Consider the following 15,317-nt stretch of genomic DNA (forward strand, 5'->3'; position numbering starts at 1 on the left):
AATTCAGGAGACATAAGACACCCAAGTTCAATCCCTGGGTCGGGAAGATCCCCTGGAGGAGGGCATAGCAACCCACTCCAGTATTCTTGCCTGGAGAATCCCATGGATTGAGGAGCCTGGTGGGCCATGGACCATAGGGTCACAAAGACTCTGAAGCGACTTGGCACGCACGCATATGTGCCAGGCACTGTGCTGAGTGCTGGGGCAAAAACAGCGAACAGGCAGACACAAGCCCTATGCCCATGAAGATTCTAGTCGGGAAAGACACATACAAAATGAACAACTCAGCCAGCAGGACAATGTGAGATGGTGAGAAGGACTGTGGAGGAAACAGAAGGACGGAAGGGTTGGGGGTTGTTTCTACTCTGGACAGGGGCCTCAGGAAGCCTCTCTCAGAGGGGGCCCTTGAGCTGACTGAGACCTGGATGAAGAGAAGCCAGTTACCTGGCGATCCCAGTGGACAGCAGCCTGAGTGATCTGGGGAGCAGACCCAGGCAGAGTGGAGCAGAGGTGGGGGTGGGGAGGGGCTGTCCAATGGCCACTGGGCAGAGCTTGGATTTCAGTCTCCATTTGTTTGAAGAGCCCTGGTGAGCAAGGAGAAGGCTGGAAGCAGAGTCAAGGCTCCAAGGGGCCCTAGAGGCAATCTGGTCCAAACCTCATTTTATGGATGGAGAATCCAAGGGGCAGAAAAAGGATAAAGCTGCCAGGGTCACCTAGGGTTGGAGCTGGGCCTGATCTGCTAATTCCCAGGACAGGATGCCACCTCCAGTGGCCTTTTCCTTCTCTGTCTGCTGTAGGCACTTCCAGTTTCACTCAGCCCAGACCCCAGAGTGCCCCCAGCTCCCACCACGCACCCTAGTATCTTCCTGTCTCCCCATCTGTCTATCAGCTTCTGTTGATCTCCCTCACCACCTACTGTATCTTTGGGTCGCTCATCTTTCTCCTGCTCCTGTTTTAATGATAGATGAAGTTTCAAGGTCAGTTCATCAAGAGGGAGGGGAGATCTCATCTCCCCCCTGAGCCCTGGCCCCCGTCCCCTGCCTCCCGCATCCCCCTTCCCGGCCTAGCACAGAGGACTTGGATCCTTGGGGCTGGATGGCAGCATCCGCCCCTCAGGTCCAGCCCCCAACTGCCCTCTCACCTGTCTCCAGGGCTCCACCACCCACCGGAGCAGCCCTCTTCCAGAGGGTCTCCCCCCACACCTGTTCTCCCTAGAAGACACCCCCTGCCTCCACACAGGGCCCCGCTCAAGCCCAGTCTGGTCGTTGTGAAAAAAAAAAGCACGACTCAGAGTCAGCAGCTGCCCCCGCTGGCTTCCTTCAGGCTCACCAATCTCGCCTGCTGCAGAGAAAGTTCATTTCTCCTGGGTGAATCTGTCAAAGCTGAGTAGACAGAGTGTCCTCTGCTGAGAGATGTGATTCGAGTCTCTGCCTGCCACTCTGCCTGCCCCTCTGCCAGCCCTCAGCCAGGCCTGGCTCTGGCCCCCGCATTGACCATCTTTGTTTCCTTCCAATGCCCTCTTCCCCACCCCTTTCCGTGGATCTCCCATCTCAGTCAGGTTCACAGCCATCCCTCATCAACCCAGTCATATCCAGAGTTCAGAAGATCCCATCAGGATGGGTTTGCCAAGGACCTCAAAAATTGACCTGTCCAACCCATTCCTTTTTATATTGACTTAATTTTTTTTTTTTTTTTGCAATTACCCCACACACATCATAACAAATCTGAAAAGGTAAGAGAGTCATAAAAAAGAAAAAATATCTCTCATAATTCCATAATCCCACAAAGATTTTGCCCACAGCCTCACTTTATAAGGGAGGAAACAGGCCCAGAGAAGGAAAGTAACTTGCTCAAGGTCACAGAGCAAGCAAGATGTTGGAACTAGAAGTGAAGTCTCTGGCCGCCGTCTGTCTCTTTTTCTCTCTGAAAACTGGTGGTTTTGCACCAGCAGCCTCTTGCCACCTCAGCTTCTGCTGCCCTCTGCCCACACTCTCCCTCTCAACAGGAACCCGGGCCTGTCTCAACTATATTCAGGAACCATTAAAGTCAAGAATGCCGTCACTGATGCTGTGCCTGATGCCTGCAGGCCCCTGAGACAGCAGCCCAACTACAGCATCCCCCTGGACAAACTCTCCACCTGCTCCATCCCACCCTGGGGGACATCTATGCCTGTGAGGCACGGAACTCTGTCTTCCCAATTCTCTCTGTCAAGAGGCTTGACTGCAATCACCCACCTCCCCAACCCCAGAGAATGCCTGCATACATGAGGAAGAAAGGAGAATGCAAAATTACTTGTTGAAAAATGGTTCTCCTTTACAACAGGAGAGACTCAAGGTAGATCTCAGAAAGGACTTCCAGGTGGGAGAATGATTGCAGAGACCTGCTGTGAGGAAGGTAGGACACCCCACCCTCCTAATCTAGAGCCAGAACAGCTACAGGCCAAGGGCCACCAGAGCAGAGTTAGAGCAAGAGTGACTGGCGGACCCTAGAGGCTGGGGGTGGGGAAGCAGCAAGTTGCTTCTTTCTGGGCCCAGCGCGGCTCTTCAAGTACCAAACAGAGAGGAGAGGGCGTCAGGCTCCCCACTGCCCTTGCTGGAGGAGAGATGGTGGGTCTCCTCCATCCTCCAGGCTGCTGCCATTCAGCCCCCAGACTGGGTCAGCTTGGGAGTGGAGGCAGGGGAGAGAAAAAGGAAACAAAACTGAGGCAAGAGACATCCCAGATTCCGCATCTCATCAGAATTCAGCCTCACCCAGTGTGGCCAGGGGTCCCTGTGACTCTCCCACCGTCCCGTTTGGGGCCAAAGCCCAATGCCTTATGGATTCCCTCTCCACTGGGGTCCCTCCAGTGTCCTTCCAGGAGGGAAGGAGAAATCGGGGCATCGGTGTCTGATCTTCCACCCTCACTCACACACCCTGTGTGTTTAGGAAAGTAGGGGTCCCTGGTCACCTGCCACCGTCCACAGCGCTCCTGGCCTCCCGCGGACACGACCCCCGGCGCCTCTGACATCGCCAGCCTGCCGGTACCTGTCCATGCCCACGCCCGCCCACCTGCCCCCCAGACCCACGACCCTGACCCACCCCACCAACTCTGGCCAGTCCTACCTGCCCCGGGCTGGGGGCTCAGAGCCCGGGCAGCCTCCCTGAGCACCAGCACGAGGAGCCAGAGCTCGGCCCGCATGGTGGAGGCCAGGACCCGCCCCCGGCCCGCAGCTGTCCCGGCCCGGCTCGGGCTGCGCGGTCCCCCGGGTTGGCCGGCGGAGGGGCGGGCGGCAGAGCGGCAGCAGAGCGCGGGGCAGGCAAGCAGTGAGAGCGGCGGAGCGCCAGCGGGCGGCGAGCGAGCCGCGCGGCCTCCCGGAGCCGGGACCGGGGAGGGGGCGGGGCGGGGGGGGGGGCGCGGCGCCTCCGGAGCTCGCCCCGAGTCTACCCCAGCCCTCCCAGCCCAGCCCGAGCGCTCCCCGAGAGCTCCCGCGGCCGCTTCCCAGGCGGGGGGGGAGGGGGGTGGCGGGAGGAGGAGGGGGACAGGGCGGGGAACCCTCGGGCTGGGAGAACCCCCGAAGAGCATCAGCTACCCCTACACCGCACCTTAGCTCCAGCCTGCCTTCCCCTCCTCCACTCCCTGGGGGAAAGCGGTGGAGCGAAGGCTCGAAGGGCCAGAGCCCAGCAAGGGACAGCGGGCGCCCCTTCCTCAGACCCTGGGCTCCTACCATCCGCCCCCGACCCATTTCCACCAGGCTTCCCGACTTTCTGGGCTGTTGCACGGAGTAGTGTAGGGATCTGACGCCCACCCCCACCCCAGGAGTCTCCCCTTGCAGCAGAGGCCTGAATTCCACGCCCTCTTATGGCTTCTCTCCACTTTATCCCATCCCGCAGACATGGTGATGGAGAGACCTGGATCATCCCTACTTTGAAATAACCTGGACTTCTTCCCACCCCCGGAAAGTAACTGAGGTCACCCTCCTCTTTGGGGACCCCAGACCTCCACAGGGCCCGACCCAATCAGAGGAGAGCAAGGAAACGTCTCACCCCAACTGCCACCACCTTATAAGCAGGCTCTGGGAATAGATCACTTTTTTTTTTTACCCTACCAGAACAGAATAAAAATATCCTCAATTTAGGAGATTTAATAGATGGCAGGGAATCAGGTCAGGACCCGGAGGTGCCTCTTCCCTCCTCGACCTACTTGGTGCGGAGGCAAGGAGATCCCGCGCTGGATGGAGGGAGAATGGGGGTGAAGGGGACGCTGGGGCCCTAAAGACTAATCTTTCAGAATCCCAGTTCCTTCTTCCTCAGGACCCAGGGTCCCAGAACCGACCTCCTTTAGCCCCACGTCCCCTAATCACTTAGAATGGGACACGGTTAGGCCTGTCTGTAAGTTCTTCTTCTTGTCTCATTTAAATTGCGGTTTGGCCAACTCTCAGGATCAAAAAGGCTGCTGCTTCCAGCTGCGGCTTCTTGCTGCCCTCTAGTGGCCACGTGACGAGCTGCAACGCGCGTGTTTTGCGGTTTTCCGCGATTTTCCAGACCAGCCTCCGCGCTGAGAGTATCTCCGACTCCAGCCAGGCGGGTTCACATCTCCTTGCCCCTACCTTCCGAGAGGTCTAGGTGAGAGGACCCAGGACGGAATTTCAGCTCCGGCACTGATCTTTTTGAACAGTCCCCTGTCCGGGATGCCCCGTGCGCGGTCTGTTTTTAAAAGATCTCTTAATAAAGGACTCAGGCTGAAACAGCAACTTGGAAATAATTAGAAGCAAATGACGTGTCAATTTTTTTTAATGTAAGCTTCTAGAACTTGAGTGTACATCAGAATCACCTGGGGGGCTTATAAAACACAGATTTCTGGGAGCCACCCCCAAGTACTACAGTTCTGAGGCCGAGAATACGTATTTCTAACACGTTCCCAGCTGGTGGTGCTGTTCTCAATAACACATTTTGAGAAACTCTGCTCTTAAGTTTCTGTTGCTGTCTCGCCATTCCTCATCTTGCCCAAAATAGAAGTGGTGAAGTAAACATCAACACAAAATCGTGGAAATAGAAAGCTGTAAGAAACGCAGTGGCTGGAGAATCCGAATTTGGATTCTTAAAAATGTATACAAGGGGGCACCCGGATTTGAACCGGGGACCTCTTGATCTGCAGTCAAATGCTCTACCACTGAGCTATACCCCCTCTGCTGGTAGCCTGACTGTGGATGACTTCTTAGTGCTACTCCAGCGCAGGCGCTGTGCCTGCGCCCACAAACGGAAGTGGAATCCAGTATTTTCAAGAGACAGAGAGACTATAAATCTCAAAAGACTACTTATCTGAATGCAGAGTTTGTTTCCTGAAACTCTGAACTAAAGGATTCTAATGATGTAAGAAAAAGCAATTGGGGACTGCGGCAGGGGATGTTCCTCACTTCCCCTAGATCTCTCACTTCCTGGACCTTCTTTTGGGCCTGGGTCCGCCTTTCCTGCCTTGTTAGAGCGCCCCTAGCGTTTATCTTGGCGCCCATCTCTCTCCTACACGCTCACAGACACCTCCAGTCCTTTCTGTCCCAGCCCAAGCCCGGCCCTTAGGAATTCAGTCTGTCTTCCAACAGCAGTTGAGATCCCGGGACACGTAGACCTGCGTGCGGGCGCTCACGCCTCCACCCCATCAGGAGAGTGGGCCTTTGTACAGCCCCCAAGAGGCTGAGGGCGTGGCTTGGCAGGACCTGGGTCTCCACCTTGATCGCCGGCAAAAGAGGTCTGCAATGTTGAAGGACATTTCCCCTTTATCCTGTAAGGGAACTTCAGTGGGAGCACTGCAGGACTAAGAAACAGGGGAAGAAAAAAAAAACCTAGGCCTTAGAGGGGGCACCCGGATTTGAACCGGGGACCTCTTGATCTGCAGTCAAATGCTCTACCACTGAGCTATACCCCCGTGGTACCGCTACTACTTGCCACTTAAGGTGAATTTCTACAGAATAAGGAACAATTGATTTTTTTACCTACTGTGTTTTTTGTAGCTAACCTGATGGAAGGAACACGGCATCTAAATGGAGATGTTTAGACCTCCTGAATTCTTCCCCGCCATCATTCTTTATGGAAACCACAGGGTTAAGAAATCCTGATCCCACTATATCTGTGTCCAGATATCTGTGTATATCTCACAGCGTTGTGCACTTCCTGACTTCGGAAGAGAACAGACCCACTGACCTCAGGACCATCCCAGGTTTTCTGGGGGTAATAGCACTGCTCCCCGTACAGGACAGGCAGCCTGGGTTTCCATCCTGTTTCCAGCTCTACTTTGATGGGACTCCTGGGCTTTTCCAAACCCTAAAGCCTCCTACTGCCCTCCTTCCCCTAGGCCCAGGCAGAGCCCAGAGCTCTGAGTGCTGGCAAACCTGGTGTTAGTCACCTGGCAGAGGGCTATAGAGCCCAGGACCGAAGAACCAGTCCCCATATAGACCCTTGAGGCAGCCCCTTTCCATTTCCTAGGTGGATTTCCCCTGCCAGAGAACTTTGATTGAAATTGAAAGTCAGTTTTGAGGTGCAGCCAAAGGAGCATGCAGAAATAAAAAGTGAGCAGTTTTCAATGGCATTTATTACACCTTCATAAAATTCCTGCTATGGTGTGGGGGGAAAAAATCACTACAAAAAGACAAGCTAAACAAATGCTATAGGAATCTGGGATATTGGGAGGAGTGGGATTCACACTGGGAGGACACTGGGAGTGAAGGGGTAGCTTAAAGCTCAAAAGCTGTGGTCAGACCCAGCATCTCAGAGCGAACGCATAGGTGAGGGAGCAGTGGAACCCCCTGCAATATGAGGAAGTGTCTCTGACTGGAAGGTCCTGTCCTCCACCCTCTCCCCTCTCAGGTTTTGGCTCTGCCCTCCTTCGTCTGAGCCAGCCCCTTCACCTTTCTGGAATCTCCTTTGATGGAAGTGTATGGGACAAAGACGGCTAAGGGGCCAGAAAGCTGGAGTGGGGATTAAGGGCTTGGGGTAGAGGTCTAGGAAATAAAGAACAATTCCAGGGGTCTCTTACTCTGCCCTCCATTTTTCCTACAGAGAGGCTGAGGGCTGAGGGAGAGGGCTCCACTTCCTAATCCCCCAACACATCCAACAGCTTCCCTGGTGTCTCTAAGAAGGATGCCTGCTTCCATGCAGTGAAGGGCAGCTTTTTCTGCTGTCCTGCCTGCAGCAACTCAGGGTGCTCTGTCTAGCTCCTCAGTGAGGAGGTTGGGTGGGCAGTGGCAATCTCACCATCCATAGATGCCCCTGGTCACTAGAGTGTCATAGAAAAATAATAAATAGTCACTTGGGTTTTCTACCCACATAGTCCATGCAAAACCCTCCAAATTTCTGGTTGGCCTCAGGCTGGGACATCAATTGGCAGTGGCCCGAGACTGCATCCACTGCAGCCCAGCAGGCAGCCTGGAGGAGGGAAGAACAGAGCAAGGATCAGCATACCCCATGAGGCTGATGGCCTCCCCAGCCCCCAGCCCCACCCAGAGCTGACTGCTGGAACGCCCAAATTTATATCCAGTTTTGCATTCAGTTAACAAATATAAATGAACCGTGCAATGGGTATTATGCGAGGGGTTACTGGTGAAAAAATAGACATGCCCTCTAGGGCTTACAGTCTAGCAGAGGAGATAGATATTAAACAAATGATCAAACAAATAATTGTATAACTACATACTGTGATAACGTTTAGAAAGGAGATGTACAGAGACCTCTGGATTTGGGAGTCAGGGAGGGCTTCTTGGACAAAGAGGCCTGGAGACCCACCTTAGCAATGTCTTTGGGCAAGCCTCCAATGCCACCTTCCCCCCACTCCATCATTGGGTCAGTGCCAGGGTGGCTTCAAAGGCCTGCAAAGAGGCTCCATAAGCAAGTTCTTTCATTAGACTGTGAGCAACTCCTAGCAAGAATGGGGTCTTGGTCATGTCTGTATCACTTGACACAGTGCATGGCACATGAGGGTTACTTAGGAAATGCTGATTGAATTGAACTGAATATGGGTTGGAGACAGGGGCGGGGGGCTCCTCCTGACCCAGGAGTTAGAAGGACATGGCCAGAAATATGTGGTTCCTTGGGCTGGCCTGCCTAAAGTCTCCCCTTCTTCAACTGGATATCCAAGCCCCTAACCCACTGTGACTCCACTTGAGAGGGAAGAGGGAAGAGGACAGGCCTGATTCAAGACCCTTTCTGTGTGACCATGACCTAGCTCCTTCACATTCTCAGATGTTCAATCAGCAGCTCTCTTATCAGCAGCCCCTCCCTGGACACATTATCTAAAATTGCAACATTCTCCCCAACATACATCCAACTTCCCTTTCCTATTGATGTTTCCCCTTCACACTTATCACTTTTTAACTTACTGTACATTTTTCTTATTTTTATTGTTCAGTGTCTCTTTCTCCCCTCCTGGAAAATAAGCACCGTGAGGGCAGGGATTTCTATCTGTTTCGTTCACTACTTTTTCTCAGGTGTCTAGAACAGTGCCTGGAACAAAGAACAGTCATTTCTCTGTATCCATGGAGTTCCAGGGTTCCAGGACCCCTGCAGACATCAAAATTCTCAGACATTCAAGCCCCTTGTATAAAGTGGCATATATTTACATATAACCTAGTCACTGATTTAAATCAGTACTTTAAATCAACTCTAGACTACTTATAATACCTAATATATTATAAATGCTATGTAAAAAGTGGTAAATACAATACAAATGCTATGTAAATCATTGCTAGCACATGACAAATTCAATTTTCACTTTTTGGAATTTTCTGGCTTTTTTTTTTTTCTGAATATTTCCAATCTACAGTTGGTTAAATCTGAGGATGTGAAACCCATGGATATGGAGGAACAACTGTAGATTCCCAGTGAATGTTAAATGAATGATATCATTTATTCTCTTCGGAAACACTGGGAGTAAACAGGTTTCTTTACAGATAAGGAAACCCAAGGCCAGAGTCAGTGATTTCCGCCTGGAAGGCTTGTCCCCCAGGTCTTCCATTGGTTGCCTCTTCACTCAGGTCTCAGTTCAGAAGTCACCTCCTAGTAGACATGGTCCCTTGACCACTAGAGCTCTAGCAAACCCACCCCTGTTATTCAATTTCACTTTCTTCATAGCACTTCTCAGTACCGAAAATGTTTGTGTCTGACTGGAGTGTCACCTCTCTCCCCACTGGAACAAGCCCCTGGGACAGCAGAGACACTGTCTTGCTCACTGCTTACCCACAGCATCTTAACTGTGGGTGGGTGTTCAGCTGTCTTGACCCAGATGCTAAGGGATGCTATGAGTCAGATTCTGACAGGAGAGAGACAAGAGAAGTTTCTGATGGTCAGCTGGTTGGGAGAGGCCCTGAAGGTCCAGGTAGGACAGCCACTAACCCTTCCCCGGTGAGGGCACAACAGCCCTGTATGTGCCACGGGTGGTCTTTGATGGCGCTAAGGGTGAGGAACTGGGAGATCTCCACGATGGTCATGGAGTCCTTCATGTCCTGCTTATTGGCAAAGATGAGGATGGAAGCATCTCGTAGAGCCTGTGGACAGAGGAACCCAGCCCCAGTCAGCCTGTCAGGACCCAGCCGCCCTTCTCACTGCCCCATGAGCCCTCTCTATCTCTCCTGCTTTCCTAGCAAGACAGGCCCATGCCCAGGTGGGGCAAGGAGGGAGGCCCGGCCCAACAGTAACAACCACAGGAAACGACACCAACAGTTCATGGAGTGCCTCTCAACCAGCTCATAAAATCCTTACAATGATCCCAGGAGGTAGGAATTGATGACCTATCCCACTTATATTGTACTTGGGGAAATTGAGAATTAGAGAAGTGCAGTAACTTGTGTGGGGTCCCACCACAGTGAGTGAGAAGTGAGGTCAGGACTCGCACTTGCAACTCTGAATTCTGTGGTCAGTTGTGCTGAAGGTGTTATTGCCCTTCATCTGGAATAATCTTGCCCTGCCCAAGCTGCTAGGATAGAGGTGCTCAGAGACTGGGGCATCAGTAATGATGCTCAGGAAGCTGTGTGAGTAGACTGAGGTCATACAGCTAGTAGCTAGTGCCCTGGGTCCTCCCCCAACTGCAGGGAGCATACCTCATGGGCCAGCATCTTGTACAGCTCCTCTCGAGTGGTCAGCAGCCGATCCCGGTCTGTGCTGTCAATCACAAGGATGATGAACTGGCCAGCAGAGGGAAGTTGTGAGTGATGACACACACATTCATTCATCCCATGAATATGTCTCTTCCCACTTTACTCTGCCCTGATGTGAGCCCCACAGAAAACAAACTGTCCAGTCTCAAGACCTCACTGCCCTCGTCCCATTTGAATTCACTTTTTATCCAGACCCAGGCTGGACAAAGCACAACTTCTGATTGTGTGCCAAAGGTTATGCCAAGTCCTAGGCATTGTGACTCCACTTGGGTCTCCCCACAATCTTATGGAACTGGAACTGTTACTATCCCCATTTACAAACGAGGAGACTGACGGTCAGTGAGGTGATGCAGTGTATCTTGCCCTCAGCCATACAGTGGTAGCGCTGGAGCTTGAAATCAGCTCTCACTCCAGGAATGAAACCACTGGATTCTGCTGCTGCCAGAGTGAGAAAGTAAGGCCCCCCAGAGACAAAGAGCTTACCCCATCCAATGCATCAAACAGAAAGCTGCCAGCAAGCAAACAAAACTGCCAGAAAGTATTCAAAAATTTTAACAGGCATTGTGCTGCATTAAGTATTCAGCACATCTGAATTAGCTCTTGTTTAATTTTTTAATTTTCATAAAAACTCATGAGATCTTTTTTTTTTTAATTCTTTGGTCAAGTTGCATGGCATGTGGGCTCTTAGTTCCCCAACCAGGGATTAAACCCACACCCACTGCAGAAGAAGCACAGAGTCTTAAACACTGGACCACCAGGGAAGTCCCAGAGAGGTCATTATTACAATCTTCAGCTCACAGTGGGGGAACCAAGGCTCAGAGAGGTTAAGTGACTGGCTAATATCACACAGCTCAGCTCCTCCAGCCCAGGCAGCCTCCTCACCTCAGTGTTGGAGTAGTATGTGTTCCAGGTGGAGCGCAGAGCCTCCTGTCCTCCTATGTCCCACATGAGGAAGTGGGTCTTTTGCAGAACAATCTCCTCCACGTTACTACCGATGGTGGGACATGTATGGATCACCTCATTTGTCAGGCTAGGGAGGTAGGAGAGGGCACCAACCATTCAGCCCAGTTCACTGTCAGCTCGGGACCCCACCTTAAATCAGGCTGAATCTAACTCAGAGCAACTCAGCCCAGGTTGACGGAGCCTCTGCTGGGGATGAGGGAATGCAGACAGGAGTGAGATCAAGTCCTGCTTGACTTGGACCCCAAAGAGGGGAGACTCATTAGAACAGTCTCCCCCAACTTTAATACGCAGCTGAGTCTTGCTAAACTGCAGATTCTGATCAGGAGGGTATGGACTGGGGCCCAGCGTTTTGCATTTCTAACAAACTTCCAGCTAATGTCAACGCTGCCAGTCTGTGGACCACAGATTGAGTAGCAAGGGACTGAAAAAGGGGACAGACATAAGTGAGGGCCTTCAGAGAGGGGCTTTGTTTAAAATGACTTAGAAAAAACACATGTTTTTATATGTAGGAAATACCTCTGGAAAACCTGAGACACAAAATGGAAAGTTAGGGGTGAGAGGGAACCTTACTATATATATACTCATGTTGTTTGAATTTCTCTTTTCTTCAGGAAAAATTATACTTTTTCAGGGAAAATTTTCCTAAGTAAATACTCTGGAAGTTCCAAACAGGAGAGGTGCCATCCAGAGAGTGAATATTGGAAAAAGCATAAGTGCCAGACTCTGCTAGACCAGGACCTACAGAATCCAGCCAGACCCAAAGCTGGCACTCCCTTTTGCTCTGAAAGCGAGTGAGTGAAGTCGCTCAGTCGTGTCCGACTCTTTGCGACCCCATGGACTGTAGCCTTACCAGGCTCCTCCGTCCATGGGATTTTCCAGGCAAGAATACTGGAGTGGGTTGCCATTTCCTTCTCCAGTCTGAAAAGGGACTGAAGGGGGAAGAAAAAATGAAGACACAAGGCTGGGATGCCGGAGTTAGCAGAGACCTGACGCTAGGGGGGGCGAAGCAGGAGATCATCGGTCAGGTTTGGACAGTTTTAAGCCCACAGCCGGCTTCCGCAGGGACCGCGGGTAGATGGGGGGGAGCAGTTGGGTTGCTCATACCGAGCAGGATTCTAACGCCTGGCCGAGAAGCCACAGAACTGAGGGGCCTCTGTTTCAGGAAGGTCACTCCTTCGCTCCGCCTGTCTGTTCTCCCGGCTACAAGAAGACCCAGGAAAAGGCTCCGGTGATTGGTCCAAATGCCTGTCAGTCTGGTGGGAAGGCCCAGCCCCCTCCCCATCCGAGAGTCACTTACAGCTGGTAGAGAATGGTGGTCTTCCCTGCATTGTCCAGTCCCACGATGATAACCTTGTGCTCTGGAGGAATTCGGGGGAAGGGCAGGGTCAGTGCCAAACCCGATGACCAAGGGATTGTGTGCCCCACCAGGCCTCCCAGGAAGGAGAAAACTGTTCCCAGCAGGCTGGGGGACCTCGGCCCACGGTACTACTTCTGCTCCCGCGCCCCCCCCCCCCCCCCCCCCCAAGAAACTAACAGGCCAGGTTTCTTTCCCACCGGGCCGGGGCCCCTGCGCCTCCTCGGGACAGTGGAAATGAGACCTGAACCCCACTTTCCCCTCTCCACATTTCCAGGAAAATGATTGTGCAAAAGGTCCGGGGAGCTCAGGGCTTCTTGCCAAGAGAAGGGGTCTGAAAAGAGAGCTGAGCGTGAAGTCACGACCATAGGAAACCGGCGACAGCGTTTAGCCGGAGGAAGGAGGCTCGCTGGGCCGGGCGCTCAGGGATGCACCGAAGCGCGCGACCGACGAGGAGTGGGCGGGGAGGGGGCAGGGGAGACTTCGGAGCTGGCAGGGAGCCCCCACGCAGGATTCTTTGAGCCTGAGGTGCCCCATCGCATGTTTCCAGACCACCCCGAAGGTTGAAGGGGGAGGAGAGGGGGTGGGTAGCAGGTGGGCGCTGGGTCAAAGTGGTCTCTTGGATGACTCATGTGCCTCTTACCCCGTTCCCCGAAGATGCTCATCAGCTTGGCCATCAGCTGTCCCATGGCACGTCCCGATCCAGACGGGGCTAGGACTCGGGGGGACTTGGGGGCCCAGGTCGAGCCCAGGTGCTTGGAGCCCCGCCCCCTGGGGAAGGCTCTCACAGCTTTGCCTATGAGGTCTCCGAAGCCCCGCGAGTCTGTCCCCTACGGGGCCTGGGAATCCCCTGGGACACTGGCCCCAGGAGGGCACCATGGACCTCACAGGGACAATCAGCAACCTGTCCAGAGCCCTGGAGATGCAAGGAAAACGGGGTCCAGAATTTACATCCTCCCCCTCACCCTGAGGAAACCCCTGAGTTCTCTGGGTGGACTAGTCTCACCTGCAAATCAAGAAACCTAGCACAGGGGCCCACACTAGATGCCAGCTCTCCCTTCTCCAAGTGCCATGTCTGGGGCACTCAAAACAAGCAAAACCTTAAGCTACCCACCTTCTGTAGCTACTAGCTGTGTGAGGCAGAGAGGGCTCATGCATCCTCTCTGAGCTGGGAGAATGTTCCAACCCTCAACAGGTCTCCAGTTGTTTCATCAACGTGAGCCTTTAGGGCTCCTTCAAGTGAGCTCCCTTAGGCAGGGCTGGGTGTCCTCTCCTTCTGCAGGCTCCTTGGTGATGGGCAACTCCTAGGAGTAAAGCAGGGCTGCTCCCATGATTTGCTGGCAAACCACCTGCTTGGGCATAGCTTTCTGATTCCCAAGAGTGGGCATCTGAAGATAGGGACGGAGCAAAAAGAGAGAGCCTTCAGCCGAGACCCTACAAAGGGATCCGGGATACTGAGATCCAGCGAAGGAGAGCCCGCGCCTGGAGAGAACCAGGCTGGAGGAGACGGAGGAAGGGGGGAGCTGCTTGTTGTTGTTTGTGTGTGAATTTCCTTCTTTGCATAAACTGGGGGAAACCAGAAGACAAAAGGAGATGTGAAGAAAGCAAACCAACATCAGGCGGAGGGGGCAGTTAAGAGAAACCCATCACCACACAAGAGACTCAGCTTCTTCCAGTCCACTGCCACTGCCCACCTACAGCCCATCAGTGCTCCTGTCCCCCAAGAGAACAACTCTTTAACTGGTCTCCTTGCCTCCCCTTTACCTAGAGCATCCTCCTCACAGCCCTATTAACCTTTCTCAAGCACAGCTCAGAGTCTGTTACTCCACAGCTCATAAACCTTCAATGGCTCCCTGTTGCCCCCTGGATTCAGACCCATCCCCTCACCTGACATTGAAGAATCCCCAAGAACAACATCCCACCTGCTTTTGCGGGTCATCCCCCATGCTCTGCATCCACGGTTCTTGCCCACACGTGCCCAACTATGATTTTGCCTCTGTGTTTCCTCCATCTGAGCGCCTTACACGTTCTCAGAAAGGTGAGTTCCTAAATCCCTTGAAGTGCCCACTACCGAAGCCACCTACTTCCCAAGCCCTGGCCTGGTTCTCCAGTCAAATGGGGCTTCCTTTCTACACTGAGATGATAACTGGCCTGTCTGCTTTCTCCAATCAACTGTGAGTCCTAGAGGGCAGGGTCATGTCTCTCTCACCTGTGTATTCCCCACGGTCCACTCCCACCAGCGCCGAGCCAGTGCACAGTGGGGATGTGTTGCTTTTGGACTGAAGGGCTATAAGCTAAATTACAGCCTGAGAAATGATGCTTGGAGTATTAAAAAAGGAGTATGAACGCACGTTGAAGAGGACTGAGGAAGATTGGGTAGTTTGTGGAGAGAAGAGGGAAGAGTTCACTGAATACAGAATTTTCATCCCACCCGGAGTGTTGCCCAGAGTTAGGTGGAGGGAGAATTGACTACCAGAGCCCATTTAGGCTGATTCCATTTCAGCACTAGTTAAAAATGAACTGGGCTGTGCCGGGGTAGGGTAGGGTAGCGACTCAGAAATGTGCTAGGAGAAGCAGCAATATTTAAAGCATTTTTACCATCTGTTTCCTGGGGGGAAGTTGGAGGGTTGGAAGAGGGAAGGAACCTCTTAGTGCACCCTGCCCCCACCATCAATTGCAGAATTGAAAGTGACTCGTTTCTGCTCACTGGAGCACATTCAGTAAACAGACAAGAGCTGCCTCTGCTGTGAGGCCCAGAGGTAGGATCTCCAGGGGGCACTCATTCATTTATTCATTCATTTGACGAATGTGAGTCAGGAATTAGAAACATGCCAAGCAGACAAAACAGGCCCTGTCCAGGTCTTATGGAGCTTGCCATTTAG

The 15,317-nt window shown here is 52.8% G+C and overlaps 2 protein-coding genes and 2 non-coding genes across 11 annotated transcripts in view; all 4 read right to left on the minus strand.

The window, feature by feature from the left end:
- PLXDC1 (plexin domain containing 1) overlaps positions 1-3,560 on the minus strand; it is a 65,900-nt gene extending 62,340 nt beyond the window's left edge. The window contains exon 1 of one of the 2 annotated variants that reach the window (XM_070479381.1): positions 3,103-3,560. In XM_070479381.1, the coding sequence (XP_070335482.1) occupies positions 3,103-3,178 (76 nt within the window). In that variant the 5' untranslated portion in view covers positions 3,179-3,560. The remainder of the gene's footprint in view (positions 1-3,102) is intronic. The other variant, XM_070479380.1, reaches the window with a different exon arrangement.
- A 1,532-nt stretch (positions 3,561-5,092) lies between these two features.
- On the minus strand, positions 5,093-5,164 carry TRNAC-GCA (transfer RNA cysteine (anticodon GCA)). The gene has a single exon. It is a non-coding gene; the product is annotated as a tRNA-Cys (tRNA).
- A 663-nt stretch (positions 5,165-5,827) lies between these two features.
- Positions 5,828-5,899, minus strand: TRNAC-GCA (transfer RNA cysteine (anticodon GCA)). Its single transcript has one exon. It is a non-coding gene; the product is annotated as a tRNA-Cys (tRNA).
- A 645-nt stretch (positions 5,900-6,544) lies between these two features.
- Positions 6,545-15,019, minus strand: ARL5C (ARF like GTPase 5C). Of its 7 annotated transcripts, XR_011492306.1 has the most exons (7): positions 12,680-12,862; positions 12,379-12,439; positions 11,001-11,148; positions 10,062-10,145; positions 9,358-9,509; positions 7,753-7,835; positions 6,545-7,395 (listed from the first exon to the last, which is right to left on the minus strand). XR_011492306.1 is itself a non-coding variant. In XM_020901765.2 (6 exons), the coding sequence occupies exons 1-6, from the start codon at positions 13,122-13,124 to the stop codon at positions 7,347-7,349; spliced, it is 540 nt and encodes a 179-aa protein (XP_020757424.2). In that variant the 5' UTR covers positions 13,125-13,298; the 3' UTR covers positions 6,545-7,346. The 7 variants fall into 7 exon arrangements, 6 of the variants coding, with proteins under 6 accessions (XP_020757424.2, XP_070335485.1, XP_020757423.2 ...); XM_020901765.2 differs by lacking the exons at positions 7,753-7,835; positions 12,680-12,862 and adding an exon at positions 13,079-13,298; XM_070479384.1 differs by lacking the exon at positions 7,753-7,835 and having other exon boundaries at positions 12,680-12,861.
- Between the last annotated feature and the right edge of the window lie 298 nt (positions 15,020-15,317).

Source organism: Odocoileus virginianus, chromosome 17, assembly GCF_023699985.2.
Source record: "Odocoileus virginianus isolate 20LAN1187 ecotype Illinois chromosome 17, Ovbor_1.2, whole genome shotgun sequence".
NCBI lineage: Eukaryota > Metazoa > Chordata > Mammalia > Artiodactyla > Cervidae > Odocoileus > Odocoileus virginianus.

Excerpts from the sequence above, each read along its gene's own strand:
- ARL5C (XM_070479383.1), bottom strand. The coding sequence starts at position 12,803 with ATGGTCGTGACTTCACGCTCAGCTCTCTTTTCAGACCCCTTCTCTTGG. Across the intron at positions 9,510-10,061 it reads ACAAGATGCTGGCCCATGAG|GCTCTACGAGATGCTTCCAT; the intron begins GTATGCTCCCTG and ends CTCTGTCCACAG. Across the intron at positions 7,886-9,357 it reads TGTGCCCTCACCGGGGAAGG|GAGTTGCTCACAGTCTAATG; the intron begins GTTAGTGGCTGT and ends CATTCTTGCTAG.